Source organism: Lycium ferocissimum, chromosome 7, assembly GCF_029784015.1.
Source record: "Lycium ferocissimum isolate CSIRO_LF1 chromosome 7, AGI_CSIRO_Lferr_CH_V1, whole genome shotgun sequence".
NCBI classification, from domain to species: Eukaryota; Viridiplantae; Streptophyta; class Magnoliopsida; order Solanales; family Solanaceae; genus Lycium; species Lycium ferocissimum.
This window is the reverse complement of record NC_081348.1, coordinates 24,552,440-24,579,255: the sequence shown is the minus strand read 5'-3', so window position 1 is coordinate 24,579,255 and position 26,816 is coordinate 24,552,440. Positions and strand designations below refer to the sequence as shown.

General features: G+C 35.4%; 2 protein-coding genes across 2 annotated transcripts; one reads left to right on the top strand and one right to left on the bottom strand.

Annotated features, from left to right (window-relative positions):
- The first annotated feature begins 2,220 nt into the window (after positions 1-2,220).
- Positions 2,221-13,594, top strand: LOC132063965 (beta-glucuronosyltransferase GlcAT14A). Its single transcript, XM_059456757.1, has 4 exons — positions 2,221-4,134; positions 10,316-10,391; positions 12,337-12,452; positions 12,766-13,594. The coding sequence occupies exons 1-4, from the start codon at positions 3,498-3,500 to the stop codon at positions 13,281-13,283; spliced, it is 1,347 nt and encodes a 448-aa protein (XP_059312740.1). The 5' UTR covers positions 2,221-3,497; the 3' UTR covers positions 13,284-13,594.
- Positions 13,595-14,487: 893 nt separating this feature from the next.
- Positions 14,488-18,201, bottom strand: LOC132063964 (uncharacterized). The gene is made up of 3 exons (XM_059456756.1): positions 18,043-18,201; positions 15,742-16,153; positions 14,488-15,208 (listed from the first exon to the last, which is right to left on the bottom strand). The coding sequence occupies exons 1-3, from the start codon at positions 18,055-18,057 to the stop codon at positions 14,694-14,696; spliced, it is 942 nt and encodes a 313-aa protein (XP_059312739.1). The 5' UTR covers positions 18,058-18,201; the 3' UTR covers positions 14,488-14,693.
- Between the last annotated feature and the right edge of the window lie 8,615 nt (positions 18,202-26,816).

Below are 26,816 nucleotides of genomic sequence, written 5' to 3'. Positions count from 1 at the left end.
TGGGGGCTATACTTTTAATGGGGCAAACTTTTATCGGGACCGGATAACTTTGTGAAGGAATTATCAAAGTTATGCGGACCGACATACTTATGCAAGTACGCTATTACAGGCATAAGTATCTTACATCCGATAACTTTGGTAATTCCTTAACAAAAGTATCTGCGGTCCGGCATAGCGAAATTTAAAACTCGCCCTTGCGAATTTTTTTTTAAAATTTTGACTGCGCGTGGGTTCGAACCTGGAACCTATGGGTGTTAGCCGAAGGGCAAATTTTAAAGATTTCAAATATGAGGGGCAAAATTTAAAGACCACCCCAAAAGAAGGGCACTCCGCGCAAAAAAATGAAGCAGAGGTTTGCATTTTTTTTATTTTGGCCTTAAGGCAGAGTTTGAAACTCACTTGTGCCCTGCGAATCCCAACTTATGCCTTGCGATTTTTTTTTAAAATTTTTTGACTGAGCGGGGGTTCAAACATGGAACCAAGAGGCTTGTAGCGAAGGGCAAAAATTAAAGACCACCGATTTGAGGGGAAAAAATTAAAGACCACCCCCAGCGAAGGACAATCCTGCAAATTGCCCCGTGTGATGTGCTATTTAAGTGTTTTATACTGGCGAAGAAAATATTTGTTAGTCTCTTTATATAATTTTGGATAATTCTCAATCTTATGAAATAATATTTCATATTAATGATCAAGACTCGAAATTGGTTTTAAACAGTTTAAACTGATTTATATGATTAATTTGGGTTGAGGGACAATGAAAGAGGAGTTAGGTGAATCTCTCAGGTGTATAACTTTAAAAAATATCTACGGTAGTCAACACTATAATTTATATCATCGACATAATTATGCCCAAAGTCTATTTTTTAATCTGATCAAATTGTAGTTTGGTGAACTTCTTTGTACAAGAAAACAATATTTTATACAGAAAAAATTTACAAAATTTCAGTTTGGTGAAAGTTCTTTGTCATCACTATGAAAAATAAAATGCTAGTCTCACTTTCTAGCGAGCCCATCTAAATAGTTTGTATGTCGAATGTGAAGTACAAAATTTTGAATTTGCTGCGCTACCTCAAAAATTATTTATTAATGTTAGGGCAGTTCTTTTTAATTCAACTGACATATTGAGCTCCTCGGGCAATATCAATTCTTTGTTTTAAAAAGTACTTAAATAAAGTACTATTCAGAAAGAACACTAAGAATTGTACATAACAATTAAATTCTTTTAGTAAAAACTTGATTCATTATCGAGGACTGAAATTTGATAGTAACTGAGGTCTTTTTAAAGATTTTTTTTTAAAGGTAGACGCTATTTATTTTGGTTAATTGGAGGGTAAACTTGATCAAGATTGGAGAAATGAGATGAAAAAAAGATTTGGTAACGGTTCTAATGCAAATGGACATAATAATCCAACTAAGAGGAATAATACTAACTCGTAAGAAACATTTGAAGAGAATTATTTTTGTTTAATAACTACACTTAAGTTAGACCTCTCAATAACGGTCATTCGCTATAACAATATTTTGCTATAACAGTAAAAAAAAATATTGAAACCAAATTTTCATGTTATATTATATTATATATTCTTTAAACAATATTTCCCCATAGCAACAAAACAATATTCAGACAAACAACGATTATTATAAGTAGTCTAATTATCGATCCAAAATGAATTTAATTTCCTTTTGACTTCACCCGATGGTCGATATTTATATTGAGATCCCAACTAATCCAGATTTAGGCTGTTGCGTAAGGTTCATTAAAAAGGAAAATTTCCTACCAATTTTTTTTATTATACTCAAAACTCGAACTCAAGATCTCTAATTAATGAGGGAGGATCAGGATACTATGTTACCTTCTCATTACCCTTTGATTCCTCATGTCGTTCTTACTCATTTTGCTAGTAAGAAGTGAGGCTTTTTTTTTTTTTTTTTAAATTTGTTTTTATTACATAGGGGGTAGGAAGAGGGGAAATGGGGATCGGATTACAACGTGAAGATTCGAACCCTCACCAATAAGGTGAAAATTCACGTAGCCAACCAACTGAAAGGCAATATTAGCTCCTTTTAGGTTATCAAATAGTCAGTGACACATTGACACTCATAAACCTCAATCATCTCCTCAACATATGCTTAATTTTGAGTCTATCAATTGGGTTAAAAACCAAATGCAACTAGAGTCTCAACATATCACAAAGGAAGAAAATAACATTCAAAACCAAAAAACTCCAAATTCCAGCATATATCCAAGTGAAGATACCTAAGACCTCTACTTTCTTGTTTACCCCAACAAACAAGTTTAGTTGAATAAATACACAGGCGTGTCTTTAAAGCTTTTTAGTACTTATTTTACTACTAATAAACTATGTCTTCCTTGTTCTTAACTCCAAATTATCAGTCTTTTCACTACCCCATTACAATATAGTAATACTATACTAATCAAGTGTATAATCATATAAATTAGGTCATTACCCACAACTTAAGCAATCTATACGGTCACCTCTCCCTATCTAGCCCTTAACCCCAACTCTCTCTAATCTTGCAAAACAGCAAAATCATCCTTTTATTGCATACTGTAATAGTCTTTTTTTTTTTTAAATGTTTTTTTATTTCTCCATTGTTGGAAAGTTATGAGTAATTGAGCTAAAAGGGTTGTCCTTTATAACTTTAGCTGCCAATTTTCCATACCCAAATCATTTTTTCTTCAAATTTTCTTGGACTTTTGTGTTAAAAATCAGTTCTTGATTGAGTTTCTTTTAAAGAATTCATTTTTTTTTGCAAATTTTCTTGGAATTTTTTGTTAAAAATCAGTTCTTGATTAAAACCCATATGGGGTTTGAGTTTCTTTTAAAGAATTCATTTTTCTTCAAATTTTCTTGGACTTTTATGTTAAAAGATCAGTTCTTGAATTAAACTTCTTTGTGTTTTGAGTTTCTTTTATTGGTTAGATCTCCACCTATTTGATTTAAGTTCTGTTAGAACCCTCTTTATTTGGAGATATACACAAGTTAATTTTCTTGAACTAACTTTGTCTTCACTAGTCTTTAGATCTGAGGTTTAGTAAAAGGGGTATTCAGGGAAATCTATTTATTGCTTGTGTGAAATCTGATTATTTTGTTTGAATTTAATCTTATATTTGCATACTTTTCCCCCCGTTTTCTGTACTCCACAGTCTAGTCATACATTGGTGTTTTCACTTTTTTTTTTTTCCATTTTCAACATTGCCTTTATTGGTCTGTTTACTTGTAGAAATTTTAGTCGGTGGAAACTTGGAAGCTTTTGAGCTTCATTGCTTTTTCTAGAGAACTTGACATCCATTTCTATTTATAGCCCATATTAATCCTTTTTCATTTTCATGGTAAAGTTCCATGCTTTTCTTTCTTTCTTCTCTTTTGAGAAGATCAAGGAGAAAAGCTTGAGTCTTGGGAACTTTTTCCTTACTCATTTGTAAAATTCGGGTTCTTTTTTACTGAACATTTTGGTAGAAGGGATTGTTGAGCATGAGGAAACATGCTAATTCTTATTCAGGAAGAGTATTTAATGATAAGAATTCGAGTTCTCATTCCGGAAGGGTATTTGGCGATAGGCATTGGAAAATACCATTCTTTGTGAGCTTGCTTGTGTCGATTACTCTGTTCACAGCAACTATTTTTGGGTTATATTCGTCGTCATATGGAAGAGATCAAGTACCGTTGGATATGGTTTCTTTTGCTAGGCCAGTGGAGTCGGATGGATTGTTTGTTGAATCTGATTTAAAGTCGTTAAAATCGAATGGCTTTGCAAAAAATGAACCACCTAGGTTTGCTTATCTCATATCAGGCACAAAGGGTGATAGTCACAGAATGATGAGGACTTTGCAAGCGGTTTATCACCCGAGGAATCAGTACATTCTACATATGGATCTTGAGGCTCCACCTAAAGAAAGGTTGAATTTAACAATCTCGGTGAAGAATGATCCCACATTCCGCAAAGTAGAGAATGTTCGAGTGATGGCACAGTCAAATTTAGTGACTTATAAGGGCCCTACGATGTTTGCGTGTACCCTTCAAGCTATATCCATTCTGCTGAAGGAAAGTTCAAAGTGGGACTGGTTTATCAATCTTAGTGCTTCAGATTATCCACTAATGACCCAAGATGGTAAGTGTGCTACTTCCATGTGCTATAGGTCGTCTATCATATATTTCTATATGTTCTCTTTATTAGCTTCTTTCTTTCTTAGTTATTTGAAGGTTCAGTTGCAACATTCTTTTTTGATGAAGTAATAGTAAACTAATTACTGGCATCATGTAGGTAAGCCCAAAAAACTTTGTTAGCTGCTTTACAGTAGAGACTATGTAAGGACTAGAGAGCTAACAAAGGCCAAATTAAACTCCAGGTGAGGCATTATGCCAGCTATATATAAATATACTAGACGTCGAGCCTTAAGGAAATGAGTTGGAGTTGATAAACAATCATAACATCTTCTGTTCCTTCTGTCCAGATACACCAAAAAATACTTGCAGGGATTATCATTAATACTTGTTTGATGGCCTTACCAACTTTCCAACTACATCATCCTTCAAATGCTTCTTCAGTACTCTGTCGTATTCCCAGCTCAGCCAAAAGATAGGGAAGAACATATCCCATATGTCTGAAGCCACTTTATAGTGAACAAATAGGCGGTTGTTTGGCTCAAAATTCTGCTGGCACATGTAACACCTATTGACAATTTACTGAGATTGTCCCAGGTTAAGCATGCTTTATAAAGGGCTGTCCAACTGAAACATATTATCTTTGTTGGCAGCTTGATCTTCCATATCAACTTCCATGGTCAGTTGTCAATCAGGTTACACTGGGCAGTGGGCACATATTCTGGAATTGCCAGCTTTCATTGAATATCTTCCCTCGTCATTGCCCCATCTTAGCTTGTCTAGTGCCTGCATATTTGTCTTGTAACTTTCTAGCCTGTATAACAGATTCAAAAACCATATCCTCAATCTCCCAGCCATTTAGGTTCCTTTTGAAAAGAAGACTCCATATGTTGTTCTCCCTGTTCTAAGATAGGTGGAGTTTAGTTCGCATGATAATTGATAGAGGCTGGGGTAATCATTCATCAGGATGGTGTTGTTCAACCACCTATCCTTTTAGATCCTAGTGTGCAAATCATTTCCGCCACTAGACTATCAATGTCACCCATAGGAATATGCCCTCTCAATACAATTTGCAGCTTACAGTTACAATTAAAAAAAAAAAAAATCACTCTTACAGAACCTTCTGACTACTTACATAGAGTTTGCGCATGTGGTAAGTTTGCATGATGTAATTGATTGATAGATAGACGTTAGTGCAATTAGCGCATTAGGTACATTCATTGCTAATTTGCATGATTATGACATTCCAATTATTACTGTATTCTAGAGCATATTGATGTTTCTTTTTTAGGATGGTTTAGCATGATAAATGGCCGAATTATTGTTCAGTGATCGAGACACTAAAATGTAGTTACAGGTTTTTAACCAGCTTACAGAGCAAGCACCTATTCTCTAGGGTCCCCTTCAACTAAGCTTTTTATCTATTGCTAAAGCTCTCTTTTGAGAAGTGCCTAAAAATGTGTAAAAGAAAAATGGAATGAATGAGCTATGTTGAGTATGTTCTTTTTTCTGAGGAGTAGTTCAATAGGTTCTATAGTTCCTAGTTCATATTTGCTGCTGGTGTGCCTACCTTCTGTTGCTGACATTCTTAGGAACTTTTTCGGTAGTGCTTGGCAGAATAGCAGTTATGATTTAAATTGTATTGATGAACTGGTGATTTAGTCAATTTATGGGATTTATTTGTTAAACAAATCAGATACCTTTGTGATGGTCAATCCACATTCCATATTCGCTTAATCCAAAAAAGATCGTTCTTCCTTAAATACCAAAATTAGTGAAATTCCAACTGTGAAGGTACCTTACAACCTTACGATACTACGGGTTTGGAATGACATCTTTATACTCTTCCCAAATATTTCAACAATAACTTTAAACTATCTCCAGCATAGCAAGTGGAATGACGCATTTAGACTTTCTTCTCTCACATTTTGCTTTAGTCAAGCAGGTTTGTTAATATAGGATGGAGGTAGTAATAAAGTATAATTAACAACAAAGGGGTGAAAATCTAATGTGGTTTCTAGTTTGCAAGCCAGTGACCACAAGGATGTACATGATTCCACTTCAGAACAAAATGGAACTAGAGATACATATAGGTCAGGCTCCATGTTAATGTGGGTCAAAAAAACATGCCATTCTAATCTATGTTTTCCTTTTACCCGACTAAGCAGAAAACTGATTATCAATGGAAATCCATGGTGATCTATAGGACTTAAATGTTGTTATTGTCTATGATGCTGAAAATAGCTGGTAAAGGTTGGATTGGTTGTCCATTCAGTATCATGCTTAAGAGCTGTTTCTTAAGGAAATTAGTAATAGTTTTGTCATGTAGGACAATTGTGTGAGTCTTCCTCTTGTTGAACCAAACAGATCATCATGACGGCTCATCTCAATACAGGGGTTTTGGGGCTTTAAAAATCATTTTGAGGCTCAAAATATGAAAAATAACTTAATCTGATGTTTGATGGAGCCATGGAGGTGATAGGAATGGGCGTTAGAACCAAAAAAAAAAGGAAAGTAGGGGCTATTCTTACTGCTTCAATTTCACTTTACAGAATTCTCATTTCATGTTTGATTCTGAACTAGTTAAGAGATTTGATTGAGATATCAAGAACAGACAGAAGGTTATCAAAATATCAAGAACAAAGAGAATTGGGCTGGAATTACAGAGACGGAGGTGATAAAAATAAGTAACAACAACAACAACAACAACATACCCAATTGGATCCCACAACTTGAGGTCTGGGGAGGGTAAAGTGTACGCAGACCTTACCCCCACCTTGGAAGGTAGGGAGGCTGTTTCCGAAAAGGTGATAAAAATAAGTAAAGCGACAAATTCAAGGAATTACTTACAGAACCTACTATTAAAATTGCAGTACAAAGTATTAAAAAAAAAAAAAAAACAAAGACTCTTGGACCAAAATTGTTAAAAGTAATCATATTTGTGACAGGCAAATGCAACTAGGTGCAATTCTTCTATCAAATGAACTTGAGGCTCGGCATAGAACTGTTTTCAAAGAGGTGCTTGTGCCTATAGAAGCACCTTCTTGCATATGACTTTTGTTTACCAAAACAATTAAATAACAATCAGTAATTTACTTCTCCTATCTCTCATTTACTATTTGATTGTCAATTTCCCTCTTTTATAACATTTTTAAGTGATTACACATTAGCTCCTACCGGCAAATTTTATCTATTCCAAAATATGCAAATCCTCCTCAACTTCCCACTCAACCAATCAAGCATTATTACATATTTACCTGTTAAGAAAACATATATTGGCCTAAAGTAACTCCAAAAGTTAGCTCATGAAATGAGGATTGCCATGACCATACAAGGAGACAACCCATTACCTCAAAGTTAATGTGGCGCATTTTAACATCCACATGCCCAGAACCAGACATTTGGAGTGTGAACAGTATAACATGGGCACCCGCATTAGGTCAACTAGGAATAGGGATTGTTTGGCTCTAATATCATATTAAGTAAATGGACCTTTGGCTACTCATTTCCTCAACCTATGTGGGATCTTTGGCAACTCATTCTGTCAACCATGATTTGAGGATTGCCCAAAATCATACAAGAGATAGAAACGCATTCCCTCAACCAATGTGTGACAGATGCGTTTGGACAATCTTTGATTGAAGTTGGAAAAAGAAGAGTACTTGGAAGTTGATAACAATATCTAAGCTAAATAAATGTAGCACTTAAAATCCTTTTGTATCAATGTTCTTGTCCCTGTTGTTTCCTGACCTCTACATTTTCTCTTCCTCGCAAGAACATATAACAATACTGTTCAAGTTATGGCATAAGGCACACCTATGACAACAAATATTCTGGTAACCATAGCCATTCTGCCCTTCAATTTGGTGGAGAAAACAGTAAATACTGGCAAGTGCGAGAGAACTTTATTATTGCGTGACATCTTTAGAAAATAGTAGGGAAAGACTTCTTCAGATGACGCTGCAACCTAGGGCCAAGGAAGGAAAAAAAACGTCTTGAAAATATGGTGAGGATGATGAAATTAGCAGGAAAAGACATAGTTTGTTTTGGTTCAAACAAATAATATATAAGAAAATGCCACATTCAGGAATTTGCCAGGTTCACTGTCAAGGACTGGAAAGTTTCTCCTCTTAAACTTCCAGATTATTTAGCATGAATTGAGATTTATCTCCATCTTCATGTTTTTTTTTTTTTATAACCGTGGTTATCGGGCCAGCTTGCGCGCACCTCGACTAGTTTCACGGGATACCTGCCACCTCCCACCAGCAACAGGTACCAGGTAACTCTATCCAACAAGACTAGAACATATGTGAAGAAATCACCTGGTGTTTTTGTCTCTTCTGGGAATTGAACCTGAGACCTCACGGTGTTCAACCCACTTGATTGACCACTAGGCCACACCCTTGGATTCCTTCATGTTTAGTTTTAGAGAGTTAAAATGTCAAATATTATGGAGATAATCTGGAAGCTAACAATGTGCTTTAAAAGTTTAAACCGCCGAAGATGGAAAATATGCCATACATAGTATTGCGGTGGATGTGAAGACATGAAAACTTTGAAGATATAGGGGGAGCCTAGCGTGAAACTATGTATATCTTAGGTTAATTAACAAGACTATGTGTATCGTAGGTTAATTAACAAGACTTTCCTTGACTTTACAGTCCAAATTAATCACCCTTCTTATGTGGTTTAAGTATAACGAGAAACCTTTCTTAGTCTCTTTTTCCCCTCTTGTTTTCTGCCTTCCTCCCCATCCTCAACGTCGCTCTATATTCCCACCAGTCTCATTCTCTACCACTCAAACAACATCATCATACCCAATTTAGTCCATAAATGGGTCTTGTGGAAGGTAGGATGTTGTACGTAGACCTTACCCCTACCTTTATGGGGTAGAGAGGTAGTTTCCGAAAGACCACCAGCTTAAAAAAAGGAGACATCAAAATAGCAAGATACAAAATAAATGCAACAAAAGATAGGAATATATATCAAATCACAAGAGACTATGCGATAATTGAATACTACTACTAAAAGAAAAAGATGAGAGGAGGGGCTATCCGCCCACCCCCCACACCCCCTCTCCTCCCACACAACTACTAGCCTTGTACGCTAATCCTCGACCTTTATACCTTCCTATCTAAGGTCATGTCCTCATTCAGCTGGAGCTTAGCCCTGTCCTATCTAATCGCTCCCCCCAGTACTTCTTCGGCCTACGTCTATCTCTCTTATTCCTTGTAACAGCAAACCTCTCACACCTCCTCAGTGGCGCATACTCGCACCTCCTCTTCACATGCCCGAACCATCACAACAACACTTCTCTCATCTGGTCCTCCACTGATGCCACTCCCACCTTGTCCCGTAAAACTTCATTCCTAATCATATCTCTCTGGGTATGCCCACATATTTATCTAAGCATCTCATCCTCTACCACTTAAAACAACAAATTCCTGAAAAACTTTCTTCCTTACTGCCCCCAATTCCTTTGTCTCCACAAGTAAGTTCACCAAATCTGTTACACCTGCATCATTGGCGTTATGGCACTTGCATTTGTTTAGAGATGGAAACTTGGGCGACTAAGGTGGTGCTTTTGGATGCCAAGGGGGAAAGAGATGGTGGAGTATAGAATTTAGAGACAGGGATTTGAAGTGGTGGAGCATATGATGGTTGGAGAGAATTAGGACTAGTTTTTTTTGGGGAGCAAAGGGGTGGCTCATAGAAGGTGAGCGGTAGAATGGGCCAGGAGAAAAAGAAAACGGAGGATGGAACCAGAGAAGGGCAAGGAGGTATGTTCAATGCAGAATTACGAGGGGCTGCTGCACATCAACCTACCATAAAATAGCAATGCAGTCGCTAACAGGAGGATTGCTGGTCTCATGTGGACATTGTATCCTTCTGCTGAAAATTGAAAAAGATCAATAGAAATGATACATTGGCAAGTGTTGCAAATGGTCGTTCCATATACTGGGATCCAATTTGTCTTTTGATTGGACTTCTCTATTTGTTTAGGACGAATGCATAGGAAAGAAACCAAGAATTCATTGTTTAGTGATTAAGGTCTTCTTCGTAATGAATCTTTCAAAAATGTTAGGTTCTAGAATCTGAGGCATTCTGTAATTGATGAGCTTTTTGCTACCTAAATCACTCCTTCCTTTCATGGAATATGAAGTTCATTTGGCTTTTAAATGTTGCAGATTTGCTCCATGTGTTCTCTAATTTGTCCAGAAACCTGAATTTTGTTGAAAATATGCTGCTTCATGGGTGGAAACTGTAAGTGACTTAGTTTTCAATTTAAACGTATCCAGGCATGATATCTTTTTTTAATTTGTATATAAAACTAGAAAACTTGCCCGCGCTTCGCGCGGTTTTTAAATAAAAATTTTAAAAAAACTTAACCCAAAATCAATATTTATTCTTCGATCAATGTTATATTTTCTGTTCGTGTGATTCTTTTTGTCAAGAGTTCTTGTGTTGCTCGAATCTCCTAGCTACTTTCATGTTCTTTTTCTTTGTCATTATCCTTTTTTTGTAGATGTGTTCTTTTTGTTTATTCTCAGTGATATTAAGATGAATGAATGAAAAGATATTTTTCTACAAATTGAAGTTCGACATTTCCATCTAAACAATATCTCTTCATATAAGAATGTCAAACTTTTATATAACTCATCCAACAAAATTTTATAATATTGAAATATTAAATTCTAAAAGACAATTTAGTTTACTAACTCACACTTTATACATCTATCATTAGAATTACTCTTCTTTCCTTAGCTTGCAATGCATAACTTCATCTACATAAATTTTGATCTAATATAATCTCAGAAAAATATATAATATATAAACCTTTCTTTGCTCATCAGCTTTGGTTTAATCTCCTATAATATCATATAATTATGCAGTAAATGTTGCTATTTTCAAACGTTTAAATCAAATAAATGAGAATTTCAAAACTCACATGAAGTTATTTAAATGAAATAAGGTAATTAAGAAATACTATCGTATGCACAGAAAAAGTCATCTATCTATGCAATTATTGTTGGGTTAGCAAGACTTGAAGCGTTTGAAATGTCAATGGTTTATTTTTTAAGGTTGAACGTATCACAAACATACCTGTAAAAGAAAATTTCAAACGATGGGAGGGGTAGTTCCAAAATATCTGCAGAATAGCTGAATAGGAAAAGAAACTTGAAGAAAATATTCACACATATACAAAAAGAAAGCTAAATCTAGAGGAAAAATAAATATTTGAAGAAACTTAGAAAGGCTTTATTTGAAGAAACTTAGAAGGCTTACTCCATAAAGAAGACAATATATGCAATCAAATATTTTCGGAAACAAAGTATCCTGACAATCTTTAAAGACCCACCAATGCTTTCAACGTAACTCTATAGTACCATTTCTCAATTACAAAAATTGCCAATCCGGCGTACCTTTAATCATCCAACATACGTAGTAAGAATCTTCTAAAGCATCCTAAATTAGAGAAAGAACATCTCAATTATCCACAGCACCAAACGCACAAATGCATGTATTTATAGTCAAATAATGAGGGGGAGTTGAATAGAGCTGGTAATCGGTGAATATGAAGATGGTGAAAACGTAAATTCTTGAGGATCAAATTTAACCGATAACTTATTTTTGCTTTGATTTCAGGTAATTAAATTGTTTATATACATTAATCTACATTTATTATAGGGGAAAGGCTTACCTGCATTCTTTTCTTTTTTCGGTGCTTTTAGACGTTTGGAGTTCTTGACTCTACAAATTCTTTGTAAACAGCAGTGATCATACTACATCTTGGTGCCAAAAAGAAACAATTGTTACGTTAATAAATCAGCAAAAAACTTAATAATTGTCTGCTTTCAGTTTCTTTAGGAATAATTAAGAAAGAGTAATGTGCAATTGATGTAGCATGTAATAAATGAATGAATAGGACAAAGAGAATTGAAAGAATGATGGGAAAAAGTCACCAGGGTATAGAACGTGTGTATGGAATTTAATGTTAAATAATGAATGACATAAAGAAGGTGGATTTAAATTATTTTTTTCCAGATTTTTTGGACATCAAATAAGGTAAAAAAATTCAAAAAAATTCAAAAAAAGATAAATAGAAATGGTGGCCATAGAGAGGTGCCACATAAGATTGTTTATGTCTAGCTTTATATTATATATAGATACTGGCAATGTTAATTTGGGTGCTGTTGTTGTGTTGTAGGAACCAGAGAGCTAAACCTATTATTATTGATCCTGGTCTTTATTTGAATAAGAAGTCTGACCTTGCCACAACTTCTCAACGGCGATCACTACCTACCGCTTTTACATTGTTTACAGGTAAGTTTATTTAACAGTCGGAAATGGACCCAACTAATGTCACATGGATTGTGTTCTTTACCTACTGGGTTCAGTTTGTCCTTTTTACTTGAGCTTTGAAATATGAGAACCTAATAACTACGACTCTCAAACAAAATTTAAGATTCTCGGTTTCGCTTATATATACATGACCTGCTCCTCTAGTGATAATATACTCGAGTTGACTTCTAGCCACGGGATTTTTCTCTCTTTTTGAGATTATTGAAGCAGGATGCACTTTGAAACCTCTACTTATCTCATGCTTATATCTAGAATTCTTCTTTTTGGTGGTTAGGCTCAGCTTGGGTGGTTCTTACACGCTCTTTTGTGGAGTACTGCATATGGGGATGGGACAACTTTCCGAGAACTCTGCTCATGTACTACACAAATTTTGTTTCTTCACCAGAAGGCTATTTTCACACAGTAATTTGCAATACCGAAGAGTTCCGTAGCACTGCAATAGGCCATGATTTGCACTATATTGCTTGGGACACTCCTCCCAAGCAGCATCCTATTGCACTGACAGTGAAGGACTTTAACAAAATGGTTAATAGCAGTGCACCATTTGCTCGAAAATTCCGCAAGGATGATCCCGTTTTGGACAAGATCGATAAAGAGTTGCTTGGTCGTACGAATCGTTTTGCACCAGGAGCATGGTGTAATGGAAGCTCAGCTGATGGAGCTGATCCGTGCTCTGTGATAGGAGATGATTCAATGTTTAGGCCTGGTCCTGGTGCCAACAGGTTGCATGAGCTAATTAACAAACTGCTATCTGAAGATTTTCGTAGTAAACAATGCCCAACTAAGAGTTAAAGATTGCTAACGTTGTTTTCGCAAGAAAATGACAAGTGATTGTGCCAGTGGTGGCTGCAAATGATTAGGGACCTTGTGAGATTTAGTTTTGTCTGATAGGTGAGACTTCAGATGACCCCAAGTGTACATGGTTGTATGAATAGATCACAGTTTCAAATGTAAAAAGTTGCTCTTTCCTTTTCTCAGTTGGCAATATCTTGCAAGTTGGTACTAACCCCTACTATCACTTGCACATCTTTTAACAATATGAAAACTTTTGGAATGTAATTCTGGGCATGCAAAAGGGATTGCAATTATTTTGTTGATTTGAATTGTTGATATCTCCTTGTGGACAAGTGTGTGAATCATTGGATGGTTTTTAGTAGTCTCCTCCATTGTCAACATGACACATAGTAGTTATATTGATCAAATTAAGCCTCAATTATAAATTAGTTGTAGTCGGTCATGTGAATCATCTATTATATATTCCCTTCTAATAGAACTGATAATTAGTGGTTCTCTAATTCATTGTATTATGGCTCATCTTTAACTTGGTTGTCAACTACTATATTCCACCTCCTTTATTCGAGTTAGCAACTGGCATAAACAGTTGACAGAAGCAATGTATGATATAACAATAACTTAATCTGTATAACGTCTAAAGATATCTTTTGAAGCAAATGTTCACAGATATACATGCATGACCACTGCTAGATTATGTTTTTGCATTATCAATAGATGAAAAATAAGCCTAGCTATTCATTTCATCAAGGCCTCTGCTATCATTGACGCGTCTCCCCTAGAAAAAGAAGCTAAATTATCACTTTGCTTTCCTCTACTAGTTCGCATTTTTCCATTTTAACACATCAACTCATCCTAATGCATATCAACAGTTTAAGCCTGGCACAATTTAGGTACTCTGCTTTGAGAGTTGGGTGACTTTAAAAGAGGATGCAAGTTTAAAGAGCTGCTTAGGAATTATGCCTTTTGTTTTCTAATGTGTTATAAGCTATCACTTGAAATGAGCAGAAAGTAGCTGCATTGCATCTTACCTTAATCCAATTAGTGGTTAAACAATCATTTTTGTCCTACACTAGCGCTATAAGGAAAACGAGATATCAAACAAAATCATGATGTTTGTGAAGTATAAGTATGACTCTTGCCTAGGTAAGCAAATCTCACAGACAATTGCCTAGGTAAGCAAATCTCACATACTATCATACAGTTAGAAATATGAAATTAACCATTAGAAAGTGACTATTCTGTTTTGAGTGTTTTATTACACTCACAAAATATGATATGCCAAAGTTCACTTTCAGATCCATTCAGATAGCATCTAGAATGAAAGGAAAAATGGGTTTCTGATTTCCCTTATTGACAGAAGCTTAAAGCAAGAGTGAGTATGTTTATGATCAGCTTAATACAGATGAATCAGTCCGAATTGGAAATTAGTTTCATATATCTTTCAATGATCATCTCAGGAGACAAATCAGTAAAATACCCTTTCTCTACATCCATTCCTTCTCGAGATGCCAGTGTCTCAACATGGTTCTGGACGCGATCAGCTCCAATTTGGTTCGGTTCCAGCAGAATGCAAGCTATCTCGGTTGAGTCCTCACCATGAAACAAACCTAGAGTTTGCACGGTGGGCAAACCTCCACCACGAGCACTCACTCTCTGAGCAATCCGTCTAGCAGCTGAGAGATCCGTGGACATAATTGGGATGTTGTACATGGCTACCCATTGATGAGCTCCAATCATCACGACACCTCTAGCTCGAGACACCACGTCTGGACCTTCATCAGGTTTGACTGGGACCTGCTCCGGTTGAGCCCACCCTGCCCACTGGATGCCCCTGAAGTTAGGCCGGTAATAGCCTAGCTCCCTCCTTATGGTGTCCAGTGCTTTCTCCATCGGGTGAGCAGCAGCATATAGATAAACAGGTACTGCATTCAGAGGCAAATAAAGGATTTAAAGTCAGTGGGTCAAGAATGAGTGTGATCTTATCATTATATATTTAGGGGTCATTTGCTTGCTGGTTAGGAAGTGAATTATTCACGTATTAAAACCAACATAAATAGTACAATGTTTGGTAGCATTATAGTTGCTATGTATAAAATTCAGACACCTAATACAATGTTTGTTACCAGTTTACAATCCCACATAACTAATACATGTAAATTATGAGGGAAACTATGTATAATATAGGGTACAAGATGAAATAATTAATACATGAATAACTAAACCTTGTATAATTAATCTTGCAATTTAGTGCCTGCATAACTCTAACCAAAGAACCACCGACCCCTATAATTTGTTTTTTAATATACACACGCATAGTTTGAGCCTAAAGTGATAGGTTCGGTTGAACTCACAGAACCTACCCGAGATACGCCTCTGTTTGCATTTTTCGAGGTCACCATAGCATTCTAAGTTCGAGGAAAGAAAGGTCATTTCAAGTTACAAACTTTTTACTAACCTTGAAACCGGTTTCCAATATCAGCTGCAACCTTTTTAGCAAGCCACGCAGCTTCATCAAGGGAAGCTCGGGCAAGTGGATGAATGAGAATGTCATCCACGACACCAAGGCGAGGATGAGCACCGGAGTGCTGCTCGAGGTTTATGGCCTCATAAGCAGCAGCAACCATGGCAACCACAGTTTGATGCAAGGGGCTGTAAATGGGGCAGCCTGTAGCGTCATGCATAACATATGATACAAGCGTGTAGTTCACACGATTGTAATCGCGATCCTGAAATTTGTTAATAATGACTGTTTCTGGATCAAGTTTGGCAGCACGCTCGATGGGTTCCAGAGCTTCTCTGTTGCGTGATTCCGATATGTACAGCTTGCAGCAGAGCAGCATTGATTGCGTTACGCTTTTCTTCTTGTCCTAACAAATAATGACACTAGTATCAATTCAAGGTGATATGGTGCTTCCAGGAAAATGTTTGAAACTCGCGTTTTGGAATTGGAACCATATGACATGCCCTCGTGCATAATAACTGCCATAGGGGAAGTCTTGAATTTAAAATGTTGACAACTCCATAAGGTGTATTGTCATTTGTCAAGTAGATAAGGTGTACGGCCACTTTTTCTTCTTCCCTCTATTATTCTTGTATTCTCCTTTTAATTTTTTTTTTTTTTTTTGAGGAAAATGAGGTTGGTGTTCAATGTGTGCTTGATTGTGCAGAAATATTATTTGCAAAGAGTCATTCCCTCTGTCCCAAAGTTGGTCACTATTGCTTTTGGAGATTAACTAAATTTGATATCATTTTGATCAGTGTTTTAGAAGGCATTTTCTAGGCGAGTCCTGGGGCGAGGCACATTTAACCCCAAGACGTATTTGGGGGGGGGGGGGGGGGGGCGCAAGTTTGATGGGGCGTAACTCCTGACCTTCCCTATGTTCACTTAGGCGTAAGTCCCAATGTTCCGTTTACTAAGTAACAAATCAAAATGCAAACTACAAAGCAAGAAGTTTTGTCCTCCCATGCTTGCAACTTCCTTCTTTATGCTTCATTTTCTTCTAGTTTTTTTTTTTTTTTCCGTCTCTTTAATATGTACTTTTCAAATTAGTTTTTGGTTCTACAATTTCTTTTGGTGTCACTCTAGTTTACATATTGTTCTGGAGACTCTATTCCAAAAAAATATTTTACTTGTATTATATTATTTTGTTTCTAGTTTTTGGCTTTCAAACATACTTTTATTTGTTTTTTTGAATTAGTAGGAACAAAGGATCATTTTTACCACTCTAGTATGTTCCATCACAGTCATTTTATAAGAGTCCAATGCATGGGGCTTACGCCTTGTCTGTGTTAAATAAAACGCCACGCCTCTCACGCCCACGCGGAACACTGACTTTTGACATGATGAGAAGTAAGACTTATAATACTTCTCATATAATTTCTTAATGTCTAAAGTTTTAAACTTGTAGAATTTCTTAATGTATAAAGTTTTAAACTTGTGAAAAAAATCCTTTCTTCTAGTAAAGCTAATTTGTTGGGAATACAACAATCTTTCTACAAAGGCGTTCTTATGGATCATTCATTCAGCCCAGTATGGGATTGGGCTAGTTGGATCTTTATTCTTTTGAGCCCATTTTGAAGCCCAAATATTAAAGACAGACAAACGAGATCCACGTGTCTCACAAAGATAGTACTACTAGAAAGTGGACACGTGTTGTCCATATTCTGATATTTGTACATACAGACATAGAAAAAGAAAATACAAATAGTACAATGTGGCATTTTCTTGAGTAAATATCCAAAACAAATCTTATCCTCTAGCAGTTTATAATATATCAAGGAATATAATAATAATGGACAGACGGAAATAAAAATAATAATGAAAGAATTAAGGGTTATTAATGAGATTGAAGAAAATTAAGAAAACAAGAACATAGATGCCCCAGGGGAAAAAAAAAAAACACCTCATTTCTAGTAGGATCCATCAATTGAATTTTTCAAATATGATGGATGTTCCTAAGTTGAAAAACATAATTAGGAGCTGACTAGAACAACAGAAAGGGGAAAAACATAATAATCCTAAGAAAATTAGAAAGTTTTACAACAAGAAAGAAGATTCAAAAGTTAAGACAAAAATGAAAGCAGAAAAATACCAAGAAAAATCAATACTACTCTAAGTTATGCACCTACAAAACAAAATTTTCAGTATTTCAACATTCTCAAGTACAATAATGTCAGAATTAGAACATAAATTTTCAGAAATGTGCATAACTTTGAGGGGAAAAAAAAAAGAACAAGAGATGAAATAAGTCCTTACCTTGTTGGAATCCATTTTTCTTGGTGTTTTTTGAGCTTTGCTTCTCTTCTATTTTTGTGTCTTTTTAAGAATGATGAATTGAGAGGAGGAAGAAGGTGTTATTATAGTACTATAGGAGGCTATATCTTGGAGTGATGTTGGGTTTGATTGACTCAGCAATGATGTTGACACATCATTACAAATCAAATGTCCCTACAATTCTAAATAATCAACTTAAGTAAGCCTAATAATCACACTTTTCTTAGAATAGTCCATAAGCCTAATCCCAAAAGCCAAATAACAGAAAGGAAACGTTTCCACAAATAAAAAACACTCCGTCACCCGCCACTCACACGTCATGTTTTGTTTAATTCACTTAAAAATTAAATTTTATTTATTTAATTATGCTTTTGATACCCCCTTATATGCGCGTCTAATTATATACGTGAAATTTGTTTTACTGATGAAGAGTAGTGCGTAAGACTTGAGATAAGGACATGTATGATCAATGATGTATCTCTTTTAACTAGTACTATGTTAGTGTGACTATTGCATGTAAAAGTGATGATTATGCTGTTAAATAATATTAAATAATGTGACTATTTCATGTAAAAACAATGTTTATATAGTCCAATAATTTTAAATTGGGTGACTTTCAACAGAATGCTTACTTTAATATCAGTAAGTATGTTGAAACTGACTGTTTTGATTTCTCTTATTATTATTATTATTATTGTTTAAACACTCTTTTCATATCTTCATTATTCTTTGATCATTTCTGTTTAGGAAGAAAATGTCACTCTTTGCTGGATTAGAACGTTTTTATCAATCTCCAACCCCCTTAAACAAAGAAATGAAAAGGATCTCATTTGAGAAAATAATTCCCTTTGACATTTGGAGGAGTTTAGTTGCTTCTCAAATTAAAAGTTAGTATAACTTAGGCTACTAGAAAGTGCCGCTTAATTCCCTTTGTTAGTTAATGTTAATTATTCAAGCAAAAATTAATTATGAAATGGATGATTGAGGTGGGTCAATCTTAGTTTCAAATATTGATAAAACGTATTGGATACAAACAAAAACACGTGAAGCATAACGTAACCAAAGGCATTGAAGATAAAGAATTCAAGTCCTTTTTTTTTTTTTTTTTTTTTTTGTCAAGAAATGTTAATCCATTAGCTTAAATTATAGTCTTTTGAATTCTATAATCACATAATGAGTAATAAAGTTGCGTTACATGGAGTTTCCCTTATCCTCCTCACCCACCCTATCCAATGCCAGCTTCCCCAAGGCAATGCTAGACAGCTAGAGTTGTTTTTCTGGAGGCTAAAAACAGAATTCCATGCAAGTACGAATGTCTATTTATTGTTTAATAAGCTTAGTTATGTAATGTGGGGTCCGGAACCAAAATAACCCAAAAAAAAATTATGAACCAAAATACCCCGTTAAAAAAAAAAGAATACAAAAAGATTTTCACGCGTTCAGCGTTAAAGAACTTACGAATTACGGACGTTAAGTCCATTTTCTTTAACGCATGATTTTCATGCGTTAAAGGATGTCTTCTTCTTTTATTTATTTATTTATTTCTTTTCTTTCTTTCTTTCTTTTTTTCTTCCTTTCTTTCACACTTTTTTACATACTTTAGTCATAGATTAATCATGCTTCGAAACTCCAAAACTTAAATATTTTATATAGAACCCTATTTATTTTTGTGCGATTAATAAGGCAGGCTCAACATATCAAGGATACACAAAACTTCGAATTGTCGTTTTAGTGGTTGAAAAGTGCTCGAAGTCCATTTTTGTTTGAAGACTTGTTGTCATTAGCTTTAAGTTATTTATGTTTTAGGGTTTCGTGTTATTTTTATATTAATGCGTAACTTTATTTTGACAATTTCACAAATAAATAAATTAACAATAAATAAAAAATTAACAAATTAATAATCCATAATCAATTAACAAAATATTAATTCATAATCAATTATTTCTCGTAATTTTTTTTTTTTTTCGTTATACCCTTCAACACCCAACTAATTGGAGTCCGCAACTTAAATAACTTCAAAAGTGGGTTTGGGTACCAAAATAATCCATTAACGAATAAGAACAATAAGCTAAATCCCGAATAACGAATAATAAACTAAATCCCGAATAACGAACGATAAACTTGTCACGACCCAACCCTGTAGGTCATGACTAGTGCCCGACCTGGACACCCGTATACATACCTATCAGATATAGTCAAACTGAGACTACGACAATATGGAACTTTACAAAAGAACTCCGAAAGTTCATAGCGTCATCACATATGTATATTCAGATAAACTGTCTCCTGAGGAGTCACAACTGATCAAATCATAAAATGATACGCAAGCCGACAAGCAAGCCGCCACTACACACATCAATATCATGTCATATGCAAGTAATGGCAGGCTGCCACTACGGACGGACATCATATCATAGCACATCGTATAGACACAGCTGAACAGAACTGATACACAACCCACATCTATGTCTACAGACCTTTAAGAGTACGAATAGTAAAATATGACGGGACAGGGTCCCGTCGTACCCCTGGATAACATATACATATTTATATCGTAGGATATGTACTAAAAGTTTAGACTCCGGAACAACGGAGCTCTCCGGATACCGAGTAGAGTCCTATGCCGACGGGTCACCAAACCGATTATACGTACTGCGGCATGAAAACGTAGCCCCCGAAGAAAGGGGGTCAGTACGGAATATGTACTGAGTATATAAAGCATGAAATACAGTAAAAAGGATCATATCTGAAATAAGGAGTACAGAAAACAAGTACAGTGTTTAAAATACCAAAACATTTGCCTTTGAAACATAAATCATGCATGTCAATATCATATATCATATCCGGCCCATTATGGGACTCGGTGAACATGGCCGCCACCCCGTCTTTGGCGCCGCCAACACAAGATACTCCAAAACATGGCATAACTCCATAACATGGCATAACTCCGTAACACAGCATAACACCATAGCACAGCATACTCCATAACACAGCATAAAACCATAACAGAGCATAACGCCATAACACAGCATAATACCATAACATAGATATACCGTGCATCCTAGTGAGGGACTCGGTGAACTATGCGGTGGAAGTGTGCACGATAACATACTCGACCGGGACTCGGTGAAAGACATGCGAGGCATGCACGAGCGAGTAATGAGAAACTATATGCAATTTAAAACATTTTCAAGACTCGATGGAATAATCTAAACGAATTGTCATTTGAAAATCGGACAATAGTTATATCAAATATCTTTCGGATGTCACCGTGTGGATTACATCAGAATAGAACTCCGGGAATCATATATACGCATCAGGGTATGTCAAAGACTCAATGGAATAATCAACACGAATTATCATTTGAAAATCAATACAACAACCATATCGAATACCTTTTGAATGCCACTCGAAAACATATCAAACATCCCTCGGATGTCATCATAAGTATATCAAAGAGCCGTATGAATCATAGTCATATGTCAACATAGTATGAAACGTCTTATAGAAGTCTGGACACTAGTTATTATAGAGTTCCTAAGAATGGGAACGGATATATATCGACTATTATCCAACGTACAGAAAACTGAAGAGGGAGGCTCAATCTCTTGAGAGTTCTAACATCAAAAAGTGAATAAGAATTATAAATCACACTTAAAACTTATGAATAGAATTACCCCAAAGTCCACATCATTCATCACCTAGATTTAGGACATGCCAAACGAAAGAAAGGACAGCTTTACATACCTGTTGACGACTAATCGCAAAACCATTCGCTTTGTCGCTCTTTTTAGCCTATTTAACATAAAGGTAACGTTATCGTTAGTAACTATACTTTCTAGTTCGTAAATCCGTAGCCCATCGCTTTATAGAACTTGTTTTTTTTTTTTTTTAAATTATACATCCTTGTTTAGGGTTTTCCATTAGTTAAGGGCTTAACGAAAATCGGGCAGCATTTCCCCTATATATTCGCCTAACCCAAATTTCCAATTATTCTCCTGTTGACACAAAAATACCACCAACAGAGATATACATATAAAATTCTCACAATCCAGACCCATAACAATTCTAAATCCATTTCAACCCACAATTTCCTATAATATCAATTTTATGCATTTTCTTGCTTCCAATTTCGTCCAATCCAATTTTAATAACTCCATTACAACACTATTAACACAAGTACACCATAAAACCAGAAAATCTTACCTTAATTTTCTCGGAGGAATTTCTACTCTTAATTGCTCCAATTTCGCAATTTCTTCTTCCTCGATTCAATATCCAATGTTGCTATCACCTCCTTGAACTTGTACTACACTTGAAAATTAATCAAAACAAGGAACCAAATATTTTTTCCCAACAGCCATGGCTGGCCGAAAGTTGGCAGCCATGGCAATGTTCTTTTTTTTTTTTTTTTTTCCCTTTTGAACTAGTTTGAGCAAATGAATTATGAATGCAAATTTGTCCTTGACACCACCATATATATATATGGTTGGCCCTTGATATACACGTGCCCCTCTTTTGTGACTCATCAAAATTAATTGCTTTGTTTTTTTTTTTTTTTTTAAAACGGGTGGGGCCCACAATTTAAAAATTAAATTAATTAATTAATTAATCCCTAATCCCTACTTAATGATTTAATCATAATTAATTAGTTCCTAATCTCCAATAATATTTCCACACCAAATAAATTTTTTAAATAACTTATGTTCTAATTAAAATTGAAAATTAAAGGTTTCTACTTTTTGTCCGAAAATGATTCCGCCTTTAACTTGACTCGATTTGCTTGCGAATAATTTGATGTATAAATATACGGGGTATAACATCCTTCCCCCCTTTAGAACATTCGTCCTCGAATGTTAGATTGATCCTGAATTCCCAATACTTTCTCTAGTGTTCTCTTAGTTAATTATGCCCTTCGCATATGTCTTCCATTGGTCGATTCGCTATAATTCTTTACAACGCGTTCCAGGCCTCTACATAGTCGTTCCTGTAATATTTCCTCTTTTTGTTGCTTCTCGAGGTAATAATTCTATGTCATTGCTGTCATACCCTATTTTAACCAGGGTCAAAATAGTTTACAACATCCGGGTAATTCCGGGGTTAATTAAAGTTAGGAGTCGCCACCTAATTATTTATGGTGAATTAGGGCACCTAAAGTTATTTTTAAAGTTGATTTGTTTTTAAAGTCTACGAAACCAAAAAGATTCTAGGTACGGGTTCAACTAACCTAGAGGGAAGGTATTAGGCATCCTCTAAGTTCCGTTAATAACGGTTAATCCGACCGGACTTAAAATTAATTAAGCTAAGTGTAAATATAGTGTTATCGAAAAGAAAGTAGTTTATAACATTATTAAGGTCTTTAAAAATAATAGCGTTGTTTAAATAAGATTTAAAATAGACTAAGACTTCAAATAAAAATGCCAATTAAAACAAGATTTACATTAAAGGGTTTAAATAAGATTCAAATAGAATGCCATTTGAAAAAATGGGATAAGGTTTAAATAATATTGCTAAAGTTTTAAAGTAAAATGTAATAATGTGATTAAAATATAGATTAAAAAATAATTTGCATAAAAGAGTTTAATTATGAATAAACTGAAGAAAGCCCCCACTGATGCAATATTTTATGAATATTTGAAAGAAATAAATTACACGAATTAACAAATTAAAACAGGGGTTTGTAAAGTTAATTTTAGTAAATATCTAAAGGTTTTATAGAAAGAATATTACGTCAATATAACTGTACAAAAGTCGTTTTACGAGTACGTATTTCAAATGTTGGAAAGGAATTAAAATGGAACTGTTATCCATAGAGAGTAATTCGTTTTCTTTATTTCTCAAAATAGGTTAACTTAATGTAAAAATTGATGACATTTTCAATTTCTAAGATAGTAAAAGTGAATCTTAATTCTTTTAACTCAAAATATATAGTTGTACTATTTCGAAAATCCATTATAAATATTATAGACTATGAATCATTTCAACATGAACAGGGGAATGAAATCTATGGGATTAATTGTTGGTTCCCTTTCTAAATTAACTGCCCGTCATATTAACTTACTAGTTCCGCTAAGGCCTACCTTAACCTAAGCAAATAAAACAAGCAAAGAGTTAGCCACGTAGTTACAAGTTTAATGCACAAAGTAAGATAAAATGGGGGAGTAAATAATTTAAAGGGCTCAGCCCGTCGAGAAGCTGCTAGCATCGCCACTGTTATGGGCCTCAGCCCAAAATATTTTCCTTGGCTGCAGGTGTGCTGATCGGACAGAGGGTACAGATTTTGTTGGGCTTTAGCCCAACGCCAAATGCAAGAGATGAAGAGTCTCCGTGGACTCGTAGGCGGTGTTCATGCATAAAATAAAAGACAAAGGATTAGTATATGTCTAAGCATTTATATTAAGGCATGAATAATTTATAATTGACCTAGGCAAGCATACAAGTTGAACAAATAAATCAATAAACGACAGCATGGCACTTAAAGACACACTTAAGGCCCAAAATAACAAGAGAGAAAGCCAAGGCCCATATGGGTTGCCCAACAAAATCGAGATCATTCACCCAGAGGCACAGCACATTTAGCATATAAGAGGGGCGGCCTAACATTTAAAATTCAAGAACAAATCTGAAGGTCGCGTAGTTGTTGTCGTATAATGGTGTATATACGTTAAGAGTGCAACAATGCAAAGAACCTGAAACGTATTCTATCTACCTCTTTCATTTTTAAGGGGCTGTTGGTTTGTTTACAAAAAAAAATGGAGAATCATAGGCAAAGCACATAGAGGGGCCACCCTTGAATGAATTCCCATTTAACATATTCGGACATGAAGTCCTAACAAACCATTATAAGACCTTAAAGATTTCTCCTCCTAAATGACAGATAGGAACAAAAATGAACATATGTCATGCCCAAGATATACACACTGATTCATTGTTCTAGAAACTAGCTCGATTTAAGGAAGACACAATCCTTCATACTCATGGTAAATCTAATGCAAACTCCAACCAATCTAGTACTCTCATTGAGGCATATACGAGGGACGGAATAAACAAAGAACGAGGGATCCTCATTTATATTAGAACACCTTCGGAAATTAAGTTAAACAAGTTACAAAAAAGCTAAAGGTGCTCTTTTAACGTGGTTGTAATTACAATGGTTCATATCCACAAACAAAGCGAGAAAAAACGGCCAAAATGCAACATTTCATGGAGCCGACATAGAGCGACGGCTGAGAATGGTTAAAATGCGCGACGTTTCGACTTCAAAATGCAACAACAAAATGGTTAAAGTACACAAACGAGCTAATTACCATGATTTTAATCTAACACCGAACGCGTTTATAAAGACCAACATTTAGATAATTTGCTAAGGAATCGAGACTAGGCCAAACATGCTCGGTCAACGGAGGACAAGTTTTCATTTTAAAAATATGCCGATTAAGCTAACATAAATACGCGTAAAATTTGAGCTATATTTGGCATAGAAATATGGATGACTTGAAAAAAGCATATCATGCCTAAACTATCATAAGCATGTTTACCCCTACTAAACTAATGTGTTGGCAGATTAAGATGAATCGAAGTGAGGGAGAACATGCTTAGTTTAAAGTAGGCTTAATCAAATACTTAACGAAGACATATAAAAAAAAAACTAACACAAGCGTACTAAACGAACCGAAGTTAATGCCATAGATACGATTTTTACAAGATAGCGTATCGTACGACTAATCGGATTTAAACTAATCAAGTTAATCACATACCCAATATACCTAGGATATACACGCCGCGATGTATATATCAAATATATACTGAATACATACCCTCTTCGTACATTGATAACCCGCTGTATATCTTATGTATATTCAGCTTTAAAGTAGGTTCTAAATTCTGGAAATTCAGTATATGCATCCATACTACGGTTTACATCTTTCAAAATCATTTTTTTGGCGGTTATCATCCTATCCTAACAGCTCCCAAACATCAGACAAATAACACGACGACAAAGAACTACATAATCGTTAAAGAAATATAACCGAATAAGCTAAAAATTTAACTAAAACAGGACTAGAGATTTAATAAGCCATGAATGTATCGATGTTTACCTTTTATATGTGGAATGAACTGAAGGCTTCGAGTCTCGAATCCACTCTCGAATGTTAGTATCCCCGAGTTCGCGTATACCCGGATTCGAAGCAACCGAGCCAAAGAGAATAAAATGCTTGGTACTTTAACTTGGTGTCAAGAAACGAAGAGAGTATTTTGTATTTTCCGGGATTCAAACCGCTAAAGGAAGACTCTAAACAGAACGACACTTGAACAAATCTCAGGTTTTAGGAAAAATATAGAAGTGTTGGGAATCGTCTCTCTCCATCGGCTATGACTTAGCGACGTATTTATAGGTGTCAATCAACCTAGGGTTTCGATTTTTGGATTGGGCGGGATTTGAAGTGATTTCCGTTTGAATTTTGAACTGAATCTTTAAAGCTGCTCCTCTTTCAGAAATTTCAGAGACGTTTTGGTCGCTTATGTTGACTCGAACGTTGAAGACGAGAAGGACAGTAAATACACGAGAATAGGGGTAACAAAATCCCGTAATGGTGAAAGAGGGTTTGGGTTTTCTCTGGAAATGGAAGGGAGAGGAAAAGAAAGTGATGTGGTGTATTGCACGAAAATGGGAGGCATGGATACGTAGGCGTTGAAAGGGGTGAAGTCTTGGTCGAAAATAGACGAAAGAGAGATGGGCGAACGGAGGAGAGAGA

Bases quoted from the DNA above. Each gene is read 5' to 3' on its own strand.
- LOC132063965 (XM_059456757.1), top strand. From the start codon at position 3,498: ATGAGGAAACATGCTAATTCTTATTCAGGAAGAGTATTTAATGATAAG. The intron at 10,392-12,336 runs GTAAGTGACTTA...GTTGTGTTGTAG, and splicing joins CTGCTTCATGGGTGGAAACT to GAACCAGAGAGCTAAACCTA. The intron at 12,453-12,765 runs GTAAGTTTATTT...TTTGGTGGTTAG, and splicing joins CGCTTTTACATTGTTTACAG to GCTCAGCTTGGGTGGTTCTT.
- LOC132063964 (XM_059456756.1), bottom strand. The intron at 15,209-15,741 runs GTTAGTAAAAAG...CTCTGAATGCAG, and splicing joins TATTGGAAACCGGTTTCAAG to TACCTGTTTATCTATATGCT.